The sequence below is a fragment of the Elaeis guineensis genome, chromosome 8, assembly GCF_000442705.2.
Source record: "Elaeis guineensis isolate ETL-2024a chromosome 8, EG11, whole genome shotgun sequence".
NCBI classification, from domain to species: domain Eukaryota; kingdom Viridiplantae; phylum Streptophyta; class Magnoliopsida; order Arecales; family Arecaceae; genus Elaeis; species Elaeis guineensis.
In genome coordinates this window covers 22,699,403-22,714,956 of record NC_026000.2, presented here as the reverse complement: position 1 = coordinate 22,714,956, position 15,554 = coordinate 22,699,403, and the positions used below count along the sequence as shown (strand labels likewise).

The following is a 15,554-nucleotide window of genomic DNA, read 5'->3' as shown; positions in this document are numbered from 1 at the left end:
TTTATATAATAAAGAGTATTATGAAAAATATGGATAGATCTTAGCAACTTATACAGGAAACTAATAATATAAAAGAATATGAGTAATAAATTTTTAAACCATTTTTCAAAGTATAAAAAAAAAAAATAAATTATTTTTGATCTAAATATTATCTGAAAAATATTTATTTTAAAAAATATAGATTCTTGAGTAAGTTTTTTACACTCAAAAAAATAGGCCCTAAGGAGCTGGATGTATTGTTCAGCTTCTTTGATGATAGGCTGACACTTAGGAAGATTGGACGAGGGTTGCCTTCTATTCCCAGGTCAACCTATCGAACTTCATCATCTGTGGGTGGTACTGGTTTTAGGTTCTCTCGAGGTTCTTTATTTTTACGAACTATAATTTTTCTGATTAAATTAGATCTTTATTATAAATACAGCCACGAGAATTAGAATGTAAAATATTCAAAAACTATAATCTTCGATTTCAATCTTCTATATTTGTATATACATTTCTATTAATAGTAATAAAATAAAAAATATTATTAATATCTAATGATAATAAAATAATATTTTATTTTCATAGAACACCAATCTTTGATTCGATTTTTTGTGTGCAACTTTTTATCCATGGCTAAATCATTTTCTCATCAACCAGTAAACTACACATTTAATACTTTACCTAAAATACCCATTTTCATTTTTAATGTTGCCATCATTCAATGCTTAATAATTTAGTCAAATCTAAAAAGCATAAGGGATATATAAAAAATATGGATAAATTTTATTAATTTATTTAAAAAAATAATAATACAAATAAATATCGTTAATAAATTTTAAAAATATTTTATATATATAAAAAATATAAATAAATTATTTTTTTATCTAAATATTATTTAAAAAATATTAATCCAAAAACATATGGATTCTGAGACAAGTCTTTTACGGAACGGCCCTCGTAGAACAGTGTGCCGCAGCAGCAGATTGCCGAGAGTCTCCTCCCCCACTCTGTCTCCTCCCCCACTCTGCCCCAGCCCACGCCGAGGCCGGAAAAGATGCAGATCTTTGTCAAAACCCTAACCGGGAAGACCATCACCCTCGAGGTTGAGAGCAGCGACACCATCGACAACGTCAAATCCAAGATCCAGGTCTCCTCCTTCTCCTCCTCCCTCCAAAACCCTCTTTTTCTCTATAATCTTGCTTGTTCTTGCCTATCTATGGATTTTTTTTTATACGATATAAATCCACCGATTATAGATTGAGCGAATTATTGCTCTTCTCGATCTTCTCATGTTCGCAGGTTGAATTTTTTTTTTTTTAATTGTATCGTGCCATAGTGAATATTGTTATGCCTTAATTCTCGCTTGTTCTTCTCCTTTTTCATGTAATGGAATGTATCTAGCGTTTCTGATGGCTGGATCCGCCACAATCCTGCGCCTCTTTGTGAGAGCAAAAAATTAGAGAAAAAAAGAAGGGTATCGGGTGCTAGTTTTGAACATAGGACGGCAACTCTTTCCACCATGGAGGGAGGCGGCGAGGTTGTTCATTATAAAATCGTTGATTCGTTATGGCAGGTGTTCTAATTATGGTTTTAATGCATAACAATTTCATGGTACTGCAGTTACAACATAAATATATATGGAGGAATGATTAACATATGGAGATGTAGCACGCCAATGTCTTGGTGATGCAGGGCCCTTCTTGTAGGATGCATAGTAGGGAGGAGATTGCGGCTAGCATTGCATGTTGGTCTTAAAAACCTACACTTGTTTTATATATAACTTCATGTAGCCAAATCCATGAGGGCATTATTTAAACGATGTTACAATTGGGTAACAAATAGAATTAGGTGCTAGGCCAATAGGACTTATAGTCCAGCTGTTTGGCACACTTCTCCTCAGTGCATGCATTAGGGAGCAGTTCTGGATTCAAACCCCAAAGGTGGCATGTCACCGCATTTCTTAAAAAAAATATAAAAAAAGAGAATATTGTGGTAGGGTTTGGTTATAAGTCATACATGAGAGGCATGCAGTGTGCTCAGGTATTTCTTTTTCCTTACCTGTTATATTTGTTTTTTAGGTCTGGTTTGTGAGGACATTCTTTTGGTATTTCTGAGGTTCTTTTTTGGGGATCCATCATCTTGCTTTCTCAATTATTCTGCTCCAGCAAACTAGGCTCAAAGGTAGAGTGTCTTCTAGAGTAGGAATCTTGCTCATTTTATATTGTTTCCTTTGAGGCTTGGATTTTATTTGTTATAGGCATGAGATAATGGTTTCTTCCTCTGTAGCTTTTTTTGTCTTGTTATATGTCTCGCATCTTTTTGAAAACTAAGTGTATAAAGACAACAATGATGACCTTGAGAGTATATTCAGTATAAGAATTTAAGATTTAAATGTTGGATCCAATTTTAAAAATGACTTTCCAATTTGGATATGTGAAGGAGGATGCTGTTTTTGCTGGGCCAAAGAAGCCAATTTCCTTAAAGAACATGGCACATGTGCTTCGTTTATGCTATTTTTTTAAAACTGATTGGAAATAAATTATGTTGCAGCGCAAAGAAGTTCACTTTGTATATTGACTGAAGAATCTTCCGTTTTTAAGTTGGTCTGCTTTTGGATGACACAGTCATCTACTATTAAATGTGTGATGGATAAGTTCAAACTTCAAGTATGCTTTCTTAGGATTGTTTGTAAGGTGGTCAATGAAGTAGTTTGAAGAAAGAGGCATGCAGTTGGTGGACCATAGAGGGTATGACAAGGAAAGGGACTATACTAAGGATGAACTACCTCCAGTGACCAGCCATCTCCCTCAAAGGTGGGACTGTTAGATGTAGGTTGTTCTATGGCATGTCAGAAAGGCAGATAGGATCTCAAAAGGTGAGGATTCAATTTAGGGTCTGAAGTTTTATTCAGCATTGGGCTTAGAATATATCCATGTAATATTAATTGGAGACCCAAAACACCATAAATAATTAATTGTTTGCAAAGAAATGTTGGAAATTTTACAGGATTTGGGTCAGAACTGGAAGACTTCATCATAGTCCTTTATTCCTAAATTGTTATAGCATTAGTTCATGTAGAAGTATAAAATAAATTTAAAAGGAGAGAAATGAGATTTTTGTTGTGGTCACTGCAGAGAGCAGAAAATAGATTTCTTAATCTCTTTGGAGAAAGCTCCATTCAAAGGCATTGGGTGAGACATCTGATGGATAATGATGTGAGCTAAGGGCTGTGCAAGTATAGGTGAGCAAACTTGCTTTAAGGAGTTGTTTGCATAATATTATCCTTTTTGCAGAAGATTAGAAGTCAAAAGAGTTCAACCCTTATGGATTTACCTTGCGAATGGAAGTCTTCCTTCATAGATTGGAGAAAGATGTTGCTATAATTTCTTCTAAAATAGTTTGAAATTGCTTGTCAATACCATGTATTCTGATTTACTTGTTGTGGAATTTGCTTGCCATAGATTTTGTTATAGCCTTAGTTGGTGGAAAAATAATTCAAATTTTGGAAGAAAGAATTTTTTTTTATGCAAACATATAGCTGGCAAAAATAGTATAGAATGAAAATTTGGTGAATGATAAGAACTTAGGAAAGAGAATAGGTTGTGAGGAAATAATCAGATTACTCAGAAAAGGGGTTTCTGAGAGGTGGTGGAATATTGATCTCCACTCATTTTAGCTTCTGTACTAATGTCAATGTCACATGAGTAATCCCATCACAATCTACTTCACCGAAGCACAAAAAGAGGCCTTTTCTGTTCAATCAAAATCCAACAAAAATAAACCAATTAAAATAAAACTTAACAGATCAAGGAAATCGAAAACATGTCAAACCCGATCACCAACTAATATGTGGAAAATAGGTTTCCAGGGGATGATGAGATGTTGATTATTTCCACCCATTCCAAATTTTTCTTCTGATTTCATCATCACATTGCCATAATCAATTATAGCAAAAGCTTGGTCTTTTTCATGTGACATAAACAAAACCGAATGTTAATAGTAATAACGTGAAAGTCCAATGAGCTAACAAGCTGGAAAAGATCAAACCAACATTACTATTTATTTCCTCTTCTGCAAGCATTTATTCTAATCAACATGGCATGACGTTTGGTAAAATAAAATTCATTCCTAAATGTATATCTGGCAAGAACAGGGTAGTTGTTGTCCCCTGACCTGTTAGGGTTTCCTCCTCCATGTTGGTCTTGGAACTGTAATCCTCTCCTGCTCTTTTCAAAATTTATGCTTCTTCAGTTTGACCCTAGGGAGCTCCTTCTCCCTTTCATACATGAATTTCTCGTACCTCTTGAAGAACTTCATGCCCTTTCTCCTCCTGCCAACCAACAAAAATATTCCAACCTTGAGCACTAAATACTAGAATAAGATCCTTAGATTAATAATTGTTGTCCCCATTTCAGCATCTGTCAATAAAGAATATTGCCTTCAAACAAATCTCCATGTGAAGCTCTTCTCTTCTTCTTTTGAGGTTATTCACCCAAGTTTGGGCAGATCAGAGAGACAGAGAAACTGGGAAAAATGGCGCAGCTATAAAGGTGAGTAGGTAGAAAACTTGAAATGAGAGAGGAAAGATAGGAAGGTTATTTTGTCCAGAAAGTTGACAGACAGAAACTATATAAAATATTTTGAAACTTGAAACTCTTATTTTATAATATGGTATATATTTATTCCTTATTTTTTTCTGATTTATTTCTACTTTTATAGTTATATATGTGTATGTGCATGCACATGTAAATAGTGATTAGTTTTTTTTCTAATATAATCTACCTAACTGTTTGGCTTCTATATCGGCACTATGCGGTCGCCATGCCACCCACTAGGGCAAACTACCCATTAGAGTAGTAGAAAAGTTTTAGTTGGAGCTTTATTATGAACAAGTTTGTGTTGTCGATAAGATTGTACTGATAATATCTCTTTTTGTGAGCCCAACCTTGTCAAATTGAAAATTTTATATTTCTTCTTTTCTTTCAAGGGATGACTAACTCAAGAGTGAAAACAATTGGAAGGCTGGTGGAGGACGACTGAGAAGGGTCTGGTTGATTTTTTGAGTTACAAAATGATCCATCAATGTTTTTGAAGTATGAATATTTCGATGATCGGTTCTCAGCCTGATATCAACTCTATATATTTCTATCAAATTCTTGCTTAATGCAATTTGGGAAGTCTAAACCTAGAACACCAGTTAGGGAGAAGGAAAGCCTGCCTGCTTGGTTATACAATCTAAGCTCATGCAACGAGGGAGCGGGCATATGGATTTCACCTAGATGTGGGAGTTCTTTTTTGACTGAGAGAAAAGTAGCAAGGTTGAATGCATCTCCGGTAGAGCAAGACAGAACCAATTCAAAACAGGCAAATATGTTACATTGATGCCATTTGGATAGTCAGGTTGATTTTATTTTTGTTACATTTTTTGTGGAAGGATGGTATGAGATTAAATATATTATTTACTTAAATCCTCCCAGTCTTGGATTAATTCAATAAATCCAAAAAAAAAACAAAATAAAAATAAAATAATTCATTTCAAATTTGTTCATCAGCCACAGATAGACTGTTCTAGTGGAGAAAATTCTTGGCAGATGTTTAAACTTTTTTATACTTGCTTGACCTAAAGGTCAATTTAGCCTCATTGATCTAAACCAAAGAGGATTTTTTTAGGAAAAAGAAAAAAAGGATGTTCGTAGAAAGATGCCTCCTTGGTTATCTGAACATGGCTGCTGAGCTCATAATTTGTCACATTATGCACTCTGAAACAAAATCCCTTATTTTGAGTTTCTAGTAAGATTTATAAAGCTTAGTTTCTTTTTACTTTTTCTTTTTTTTTTTATTTAACAAGTGGGATGACTGTTGTCGTCATTATTGGTGGCCTAGGACTCTTGGTTAATTTGTACCAGAACATGTCCAGGTAGGGAACTTCCCTTCTTTCCAGTCTCTGTGTACTTCATAAACATGTTTTTATTCCTGGAAGCTTCTCTTTAGCACTAACAATATCCACATTTGGTTTCTGAAATACATTATTAACTAATTTTACGGTAACTATTATGAAGATAATCTGTCTGTAACACCTAATGTGGCCGATTGTTCTTTTCTTTGAACTTTATTGTAGCATTTTCTTTATGATTCTAGTAAGTTAGATCCTGCATCTAAGAACATTTCCTTGTTTTCTTTGAATTGTTGTTTGCATCATGTGCAAGTAGAATCGGTGTGTTTTATTGATGACTTTGATTGTTAAATTTCAGTAAAGTTCTTATAGAGGTGAATTGATAAGATTGTGAAACAAAATTGAGGTTATATTAAATTGTTAATCTATAGAGCTACGAAGGGCTCTGCACATGTTGGCTTAAGGATTTTCTATCAATTGCTTTGCTCTAGGAACCTCTTTCTAAGCCGGAAATGTTCTAAAATATAACAAAATTAATTTAACAGAACTCAGACATCCGTGATTACTCAATCCAAAAGACATATCAATATAATGTGTAAAATATTTTTTTGTAGCATTAACAGTGATGCTTTCTGCTTAAAGCAATTTCCATGGTTGACCTGTACAGATTCATGCCTTTCAATATTAAAGGCATTTCTGTTTTTGTCTAATGTTAGATTTAATGTTTTATGGATGATGCTGCAGGACAAGGAGGGTATACCCCCAGATCAACAAAGATTGATTTTTGCTGGAAAGCAGTTGGAAGATGGTCGAACCCTAGCTGATTACAACATTCAAAAAGAGTCAACACTGCATCTGGTTTTAAGGCTTAGGGGTGGAACAATGATCAAGGTGAAGACACTTACTGGAAAGGAAATTGAAATTGACATTGAGCCCACCGATACCATTGATAGGATCAAGGAGCGAGTTGAGGAGAAAGAAGGAATTCCACCAGTGCAGCAAAGGTACTTTTTCATTGAAATTTTTGTTTTATATAAGAAAATCTTATCTGATCTATATTAGCTGCTATTGTTCTCTTGACATTACTATCATCTGATGCATCTTCGGTTGCTTTTTTCAATGTGAATTGCTTTCATTGTATCAAGTTGGTTCATTAGCAAGAAATTTCCAAGTTGCTTTTTTTCTTTAAAATTTTCAGGCGTTCTTGTACATCATGTTTTGTTAATTTGTGAAATGAAACCCAGTTGACCCTTCCCACGTTTTTGCTCAGAGAATGTTGTAGCTCCCTGGTGTTATTGTGGATTCAGATTCATAATCTAGATGGCCTGTTATTGTGTTTTGCACTGATTAGATTTGGATCAAACTTCATAGATAGAGTTGTAGCTCATCCTAGTGCAAAACTGAAACTTCATGGCATAGAGATCTCGAGTGAACAAGGGGTATCCTTCATTTGTTTCAGATTACTTCTTTTAGTTGTTTCAGTTGCAATTATTTTAATTGCATATTATCATTGTGAGCTTACTGTTGAGTTTTCGGTCTATATGTTTTTTTTTAGTTCAACGTCTCTATTCTTGTCTCCTGTTTTCTAATATATAAACTTTCTATTTTGTAAATTTGAATTGCAAAATCTTGTGCCTCCACAATGGCAGATGAATTCTGTTTTTTTCCCCCTTTTAACAAGAAAATTGTATCCTCGCAGTCACTGTTGTGATGAGCATTACCTAAAGCCCCGAGAGATATTTCTGCTTACTATAAGTGGCTAATGTCAAAGCTCCTAGTTGCTGAAGGATGGTCTATTACTGTATTGGCTTATTTTTATTCAAGGTGTGTATCTCATTACCAGGTTGCATTTCCTGATATCAATATTTCATTTCCTTGCGCAGGCTCATATATGCAGGAAAACAGCTTGCTGATGACAAGACTGCCAAGGATTACAACATCGAGGGTGGTTCTGTCCTTCATCTTGTGCTTGCTTTAAGGGGTGGTCTGTAGCAGGAGCTCGTGTATGTACTGCACCTGTTGTGTTTTTGCAGCTCTTGACATATATATATATATATATCTTTATCTTTTTGGGAGTGGTTTTCTATGTTCCAAATAGAGGCAAATTTGCTCTTATTGAAATTGCGTGGATGCTTAAACTGATTACACTTGCGAGTTTTAGACTTGCATGTTGGATATTATGCTGTTCCTGTTATTTAGGTCTTATATCTCTTCGTGGTAATTTTGCTCTTTAAATACTCTCCGAGTAAAGAGATAAATGTGTCAGTGTTTTTATGCATTTATACCACGGGCAATTGTCAAAGTTGCTTGAGCTATTATACAGGAATTACTTGGAGCAAATGCTGGATGCAAGGTGGTCCTGGAGAGGCCCATGGTAATCCAAGGTGTTTGAACGTACACAGTTTTACAGTGGCTCGTCGACTGTAAAATTTAATGAAGACCATGATTATACTCATGTTTTAGTTTTTTCTAGTGAGATCATAAGTAATGTTATGCAAGTAACTGAAATGGCGAATGTATTCGTTTCCGACTGTTTTGGTTGGTCAGGAGTAGAGAAACATATGTTAGTGTTTATATGATGAATCAGCCAAACCATGTTTCATTTTGAGTAGATACAGGTGTAACATACTCATGAAATCATAAGAATATCATTGGAACCATAATTCGATCTATCAAGAGCAGGCTTAAGGATATAAACTCGTTGTGTCTATTTAATATATGCCATCAGACTGATGGATCTAAACTTAGCTATGTTGGGGCGGTTGTTTACACTCTCTTGTTTTATTTCCCCCTATTTAATTGAAAACGTCAGCAGGTGAAGTGTAAATCTAGGTTAAAATCAGGTTGATGGAGTGAAAAATTTTAGGCAGATCTAAACTGCTGGATGCAGCCTAAATGGCTAGCTGTTCTACTTAGAGGAGAGTGTAGGCTTTGGTGCATAGGTTGCCAACAAGAGGCATCTGTAGTGCGCATGAAATGGAGTGCTTGAATTCTACCTCAGATAAAGTATAAACTTCTATCGATTATCTTGGTAAATCAACTCTAGTTGATGGAGGGTAAACTCCTCTTTCTTGTCTATTGGAAGTAGGGTATATTTAGTAAAAGATAGATGTTGTTACATGTATGTAGTCTGCATTCTAATTAGGGGTGGCAATTTGGTCCAGTCCGTCGGATTTCCAATTCAATTCGATCTAAATGAGACGGATTTTATCTGAGAGGTGAGTATGTGTTTTAGAAAAAAAAATCTGAAATGGGTATAGGTGAGTACAGATAATAATATGCACCCTCCGAACCTAATCCTATATATATATATATATATATATATATATCCAATATCCAACATAAAATCTTAGCTGTCTAAGCTTTCCGTATTTGGCTGTTCTGTTTCTCCCAAGCTTTCATATTTAGCCATTCCAAGCCTCCCACTCAATTAAGACTTCTGAACATGGAAAAAATAGAGAAAAATTGAGGAAAAAACTCCTCCTAAATATTCCGATTCGGCCACTCTAAGCCTCCCATCCAATTGATTGGGACTTTTGAGGATGAAAAAACAAAGAAAAAACTGAGAGAAAACGAAGGAAATGTCAAGGAAAGCAGAGGAAAAATGAAAAAAATTGAGAGATAAGATCTTTTCCACATAGATTGTTAATTTTTTCTTTTTGCTTTTTTTTTTCTTTTCACTTCTCTCTTTTTTCAGAGATACGTGGGAAATGAGAGCACCTACGAGAGATCGGAGAGATCGAAGGGTTTCTTTAAGTTGTAGTAGGATTTTTTCTCTATTCGGCCACTCCAAGCCTCCCACCCAATTGGGACTCTTGACGATGGAAAAAAATAGAGGAAAAATTAGGAGACAATGAAGAAAAAAATTAAGGAAAAAAAAAGTAGAAAAAATTGAGAGGTAAGTCTTTTTTTCACAAAGATTTGTCATTTTGTTTCTTTTTGCTTCTTTTTTTTTTTCTTTTCATTATTCTTTTCAGAGATCCATGGGAAAGAAGAGCACTTGAGAGAGATTAAGGGGTTTCTAAGGCTCTGATTGGGTTTTTTTCTTAAGTATATGGGATTCTATCCAAGTTGTGATGGTATGAGTTGGTTCTTTGGGATTTTGAGAGCTTAATCTTGGTAGAAGCATGATATTTTGTTGGGTTGGGGATTTTTGTTGGCTACAAAATTTTTAATTTATGGGGCTCTGTTTCACTGTACAATTTTTTTTTAAAAATTGTATAGGATTTTGGGCATATTCGACTGGATCTGATCTGTTCTTGGAGAACGATTCGAGCCAACTTGAGATGGGTATGGGATCGATACGAGTATGGATTTTTCGCTGGTGGGATAGGTATGGGTATTGATCGATCCGTCCCATATCCGGTCCATTGCCACCCCTAATTCTAATAGTAGAGACATGGGTAACTAACCCATTGATCAAATATCTTGGTTTATGTGATGCCAATCTGGTGTGCAGCATCTTGTACTTAATCTAGTGTAATAAGATCTTTAAATCACTGATTAGATTTTGATTCTTGTGTTATCTGGCATTGCAGCTAGAAATAATAACCCCCATAATCATTAAACCTTGTCCCATTGGTCGAGTGTTGATTATGAATTCTCATACAAGAAGTATTATCCAGCATAGTCTTAGATATTGTTTTGAAGCTTTTCTATATTTTTTCTTGTAGCTTTTAAATCATTTATATTAGTTCTTTGTCTCTTTCTATATCGTTCAATTGAAAATTTAAGATTAAAATGGACAACCATGTGGCTAGAAGACGAGGGCTTAAAAAATTCTTTAAGATTATTATTTCATATTGAAATGAGTGGTGTTGCTGCAAATCTCCGACGAGATGGTCGGCTGGGAACCAAGGTATTGCGCCTGGTTGTTAGATGGCAGAAAATTAGCAAAATCAAGTCTATTTGTTGGAAGTTGATCGGCGGAGAACCCTTCGATGCTCAAGTCAGCCAGAGAAAGGGAACGGTCGAGAAGACTAAAATATGAGAGTAGAATATTCAGTAGCCAAAAAATCTTACCTAGTCCCCCTACTTCTTTATATAGGATATAGAGTACCGTTACTGTGTAACTTCCATCCCTTAGAATCCATGACATAGGCATTATCGTCTTTAGTGGATGGTTACCTCCTTAACTATCATTAAAATCGAGTAACGGATGATTAGTGGGAAGTTATTATGCCCCATGATCCCCCGAATGTGGATGATTAATGCCCACGTTGGGTAATTGTCGTTCAGCCTCTATTTCCTCAGGATCGAGATGGTCGAAAAAAATCCTAGTGAGTCTTTAGTTGGATATTGATAGCATGTCGGACTTAGTCAGCCCCAACCCAACTTATTCTTAGTCGATCGTTGTTGGTTGAATTCCGAGTTAAATCATCGGTGGAGAGCTAAGTCAGCATGATTCTGTTAATCGGTTATACATTCAATCGGTGGGGAGACAAGGATTATTATTAGTCGGTTGAGCAATGAGGATTTACGCCAACACTTGTCTCCCAACTCTCAAGTTTGATGCTGTAGCATAGTTGGACGAGAGGGCTTAATTGATGCTTGAATCCGAGTTACTTCCTTCAGTGAATCTCATTTATTGTTATCTTGAAAAATGGCATCCAATTATTCTGTCGTTTGGTGAAGCGGACCATCGTTTTATTATTTCGCAAGACATGTGATGGCTCCATTATTTCACGAGACGTGTAGCAATTAATGCTGTGGGTCACTTGAAGCAGGTTTCCATGATGATTATGGAAGATCACACAGCAGATTAATGATTCTTGAGCGGTCTGAGTTAGTCACATGTCAGCCGAGTATTTGCTTAGTCAGTCTCTACACGGATTTGACTGACTTGGCAAAATCACAATGGCGGTGCGTCGAAAAATTGGATGAGTAGTTGGCTAAGATTGCAGCCATGTATCAGAATCTTCGAAGATGGTAGGATTTTTTATGTTGATCATAGTCATCAGGCGTATCTATAAATAGGAGGTCTTCTTCCTTTTAGACCTTCTGATTTCAGGGTTTTTGTCACCTGTTCCATTCTTTGCTCTAGTCTTCTCCATTCCAGCCTTAGTCGTGTGTAGGGTTTGTCCTCCTTGGAGTGCTCTAAGCTTCATCATTGTCGGCTCCTTCATCGTCGTCGGTATATTCGCGAGGTTGATTCTTCCTTCTCTTCCTTTCTTTTTCAGTTTTCTAGAATTTCTCTTAGGAAGTTTTAGGAATGTCTTCATCCAAAAGGGAGTTTGGAGAAGAGAATGTTGTGAGAGATCAAGGTTCTTGGGCTCCAACTGCTCAGAGGGAGATCGAGAATGTTCCTCAAGATGCCCCCGAGGATATTACCTCTTCTTAACAGGACCATCCTAGTTCTCATGAGTTAGATGATCAGCCAGCTACTGAGAATCCTTTTGGACCTCTTTATGAGAGGTCTGAGCAGTCTGAGGCCGATATTCAGTGATTAAGGGATCACTATCGAATTTCAAGTCGGTATAGACTATCGTCACCCGGTGAAGATGGTCGGGTTGTCCATCCCCTTGATAGCTACATTACCATTTATGAGGAGTTTCTTCGATCGGAATTCTAATTTTTTTTGCATCCTTTCTTTACTAATGTCTTTGATCTGTATGATATAGTCCTTGCTCAACTTACTCCTAATTCTATTAGGATTCTTTCTTCTTTTGTTGTTCTTTGACATCTCCTCGGATTTGAGTGATTCTTTTTCATACTCTTTTTATTTTGAAGAAACATCCTCAGAAAAGGAGATAGTGATTCTTAAGTCCCCAGTATCGTCATCAATTTATTATCGAGCTTTCTTCTTCCATCCACGGGTGGAAGAATAAGTTCTTCTATGTTGCTATTGACCATCCGTGGGGTTTTAGTTGGGTCTAGACTACTCCCAATCTTTTCTTAAATAAGAATGAAGTAGTCCTTGAAGAAGATTAGGAGCAATACGATTTACTGCTTGGTGTCAAAGTTCCCACTCAGTGGGAACTCCTCGATGAGTAGTCATTATGTGACGTCGGGATAAGTCCGGTTAACTCTTTAGATAGACTTCCCTTTATGAATTTTTGAGTCTTCCTGTCGATTTACTTTTTATCCGTGGACTAACTTTCTTTGTCGGCTCGTAGATATGAAGATTTCGATGGAAGCCATTTGACGCACTGTCAGGAAGAGGCCGGGTTCTAGTCCTAATGGACCTTCTCGGAGACCACCGAAGAAATCTCAAGAAGGATCTTCTTCATAGATCTCGAGGAGTACACAGCCACCATCGCCACCCCCAATATCTCTATTGGAATGGACATCGTCTCCACCACCGACGCCTGTGGTATCCATCAAATAGGACGATGATGTCGTTGTTGTCGGTGAGGCCTCGATCAGGCCTACCAGTGCGGTTCAAGCCCTGCCTATGCAGGGTGAGTTGGATGTTGATCGGGTCACGATGCACGGAGACGATGACCAAGGGAAGGCCCCAATGCCCTCCACATTCACTACTGAGCTTGGCATTTTGGACTCTTCCGAAGAGGCATATATTACGCTTGGAATGCGCATCAAAGCAACTAATATGGTGCTCCGAGATCATCGACTCATCAAGGAATTGATGAAGATGGTGATGCTCCCCATCGACTGAGAAGAAAGAAAGGCCCACCCAGTCGAGGAAATCATATCGAGCTCCTATGCGTCATTGGTGTCGATAAGTCTTGATGTCCATCTTCTCAGTGTTCAATTGTTAATTCTTTTACCGAATTGCTGACTTAGTGAATTTTTCTCTCTTGCAGCTGGCACATGATACGACTATTTTATTTTGAGAGATTGACCACCTTTGGACAGCTCAACCACTAATTAGAAGATGAGGCCCAGTTGCCAATGCATGGGCTAAAGTAGTTTAGGAACTTCTCCATGCTATTGAGGAGTGAGAGAAGAAATACCAAGATCAAATTATCTTACCGAAGATTGAGTTAGCTCCTTCTTGGGATAAAGTTGCCGGCCTGGAGTTCCAACTGAAGAAGAATAATGAGGAGCTGAAGAAGTTGAAGGCCGACTTCAAGAAGGAGATGGAGTCGGTAAAAGCTACCCTTAACAAGGAAAGGGGCAAAAGAAGGGATGCCAAGAAGGTTGCTTAAGAGGCAGAGGAGAAGATGTTGGTGGCAAAAACTCAGACCCAAGAAACAGCTTCTTGGATGCTAATTGAGTTTTGGGCATCCCAAGAGTTCAAGAATGAGATCGCTGAGGGATCTACTATCGCTTATCGTGTCGGCTTCGAAGACTATAAGAGGGCTCTTAGTTGTCTTCAACCTAAACTGGACTCGAGAGGGTTGCAGCCAGACGAGGAAGACAAAGCTCTCGAGAGCGATGAGGAAGCTGACGATCCAGAAGAACATCCTGGAGCTCTTTGTATCTCTTTTCATTTTTTTTGATCATGTACAAACTTCTTTAAAATGAAATGAACTTCCTTTCAAGTTTCTTTTGTATAATGCCTTCTATGGTGCTTTAGATGGGTAGTCGGTAATTGTGAAATATAATCCCACAAATTGACTAAGTATGATAGTCGGCAAAGAAATGTAGGTAGCAACGAGTAAGTTCAACTTAGTGAGAATTTTTCTAAGTCAACTAGTCGGGTCGACTTGTGTAGCATATCCAGTCATTGGAAGAGTGTCTCAAATTTATTCCAGATTGTGTGACCCTTAGTTAACTGAGTGTAAGCTGACTAACTATTTTTTGAATGTTTCAATCTCCAAATTAGCTAATCGGATGTTAGTCGAATATTTTTTTTGTTCATTTGTTAATTGGGTGTCAGTCGAATTATTTTTTATCGGATATCAACCGATGATGTAATTTTATGGTCGAGTGTCAGTCGATCATGTTATTCGATAAATTATCGAATAGATGAAGCTGTTGGCATAGTATTGTAGAAAAGAAGTCTTTGATATATTTAAATTAAATAACTTATTGATAGTACATACATAGATTCTCAACATTCCAAGTCTGAGAAATTTTCGTGCCATCTAAGTTCACAATTTTGTATGCCCCTAGTCGGAGTACTTCTGAAATTTTGTAAGGAACTTTCCAATTTAGGGATCATTTTTCTTGCTTTGTTGGTTTGGAGATTTCAGCTCTTCTGAGGATAAGGTCTTCTATTCAAAAAATTTTGGACTTGACCCAATAGTTGTAATATCGGGCTACTCGTTATTGATATGATGCCATCCTCAGCTGAGCTTGCCTTCGAGTCTCATTGAGCAAGTCTAAGTTAGCGCATCATTTGTCCGAATTAGTTGACTCATCGTATTGTTCTATCCGAGTTGATGGAGATCGATTTCCATCGAAATCATGACTTCGGTCCCAAACGTTGAGTTGAAAGGAGTTTCTCCGATCAGGATCCGAGGAGTTGTTCGGTAAGACCAGAGTATGCTATAAAGTTTGTCAATCCATTGACTTTTGATCTGACCCAATCTTGTAATATTGTTCTATTAGTCATCTTGGTTTCTCTATTAGATTGTGGATGTCCGACCAATGTAAGTTTGTGGATGATCTGATACTTTGCATAAAATTCTTCAAACTTGGCATTATTAAATTATTGATCATTGTCTGTGATGATTGCTTAGGATAGATCAAATCGGCAAATAACTTATTTCTAAAGAAAATCTATAGTTCTCCTCTCTGTTATTTTTGTCAAAGGCTCGACTTCCATCCACTT

At 36.7% G+C, this 15,554-nt stretch overlaps 1 protein-coding gene across 3 annotated transcripts; it reads left to right on the top strand.

The window, feature by feature from the left end:
• The first annotated feature begins 923 nt into the window (after positions 1–923).
• On the top strand, positions 924–8,486 carry LOC105033676 (ubiquitin-NEDD8-like protein RUB2). Of its 3 annotated transcripts, XM_010908570.4 has the most exons (4): positions 924–1,129; positions 6,620–6,879; positions 7,759–7,878; positions 8,199–8,486. In XM_010908570.4, exons 1-3 carry the CDS (start codon positions 1,037–1,039, stop codon positions 7,865–7,867), a joined length of 462 nt encoding a protein of 153 aa, XP_010906872.1. In that variant the 5' UTR covers positions 924–1,036; the 3' UTR covers positions 7,868–7,878; positions 8,199–8,486. The 3 variants fall into 3 exon arrangements, with proteins under 3 accessions (XP_010906872.1, XP_010906871.1, XP_073098606.1); XM_010908569.4 differs by lacking the exon at positions 8,199–8,486 and having other exon boundaries at positions 7,759–8,110; XM_073242505.1 differs by lacking the exons at positions 7,759–7,878; positions 8,199–8,486 and adding an exon at positions 7,575–7,708.
• The last annotated feature ends 7,068 nt before the right edge of the window (positions 8,487–15,554 follow it).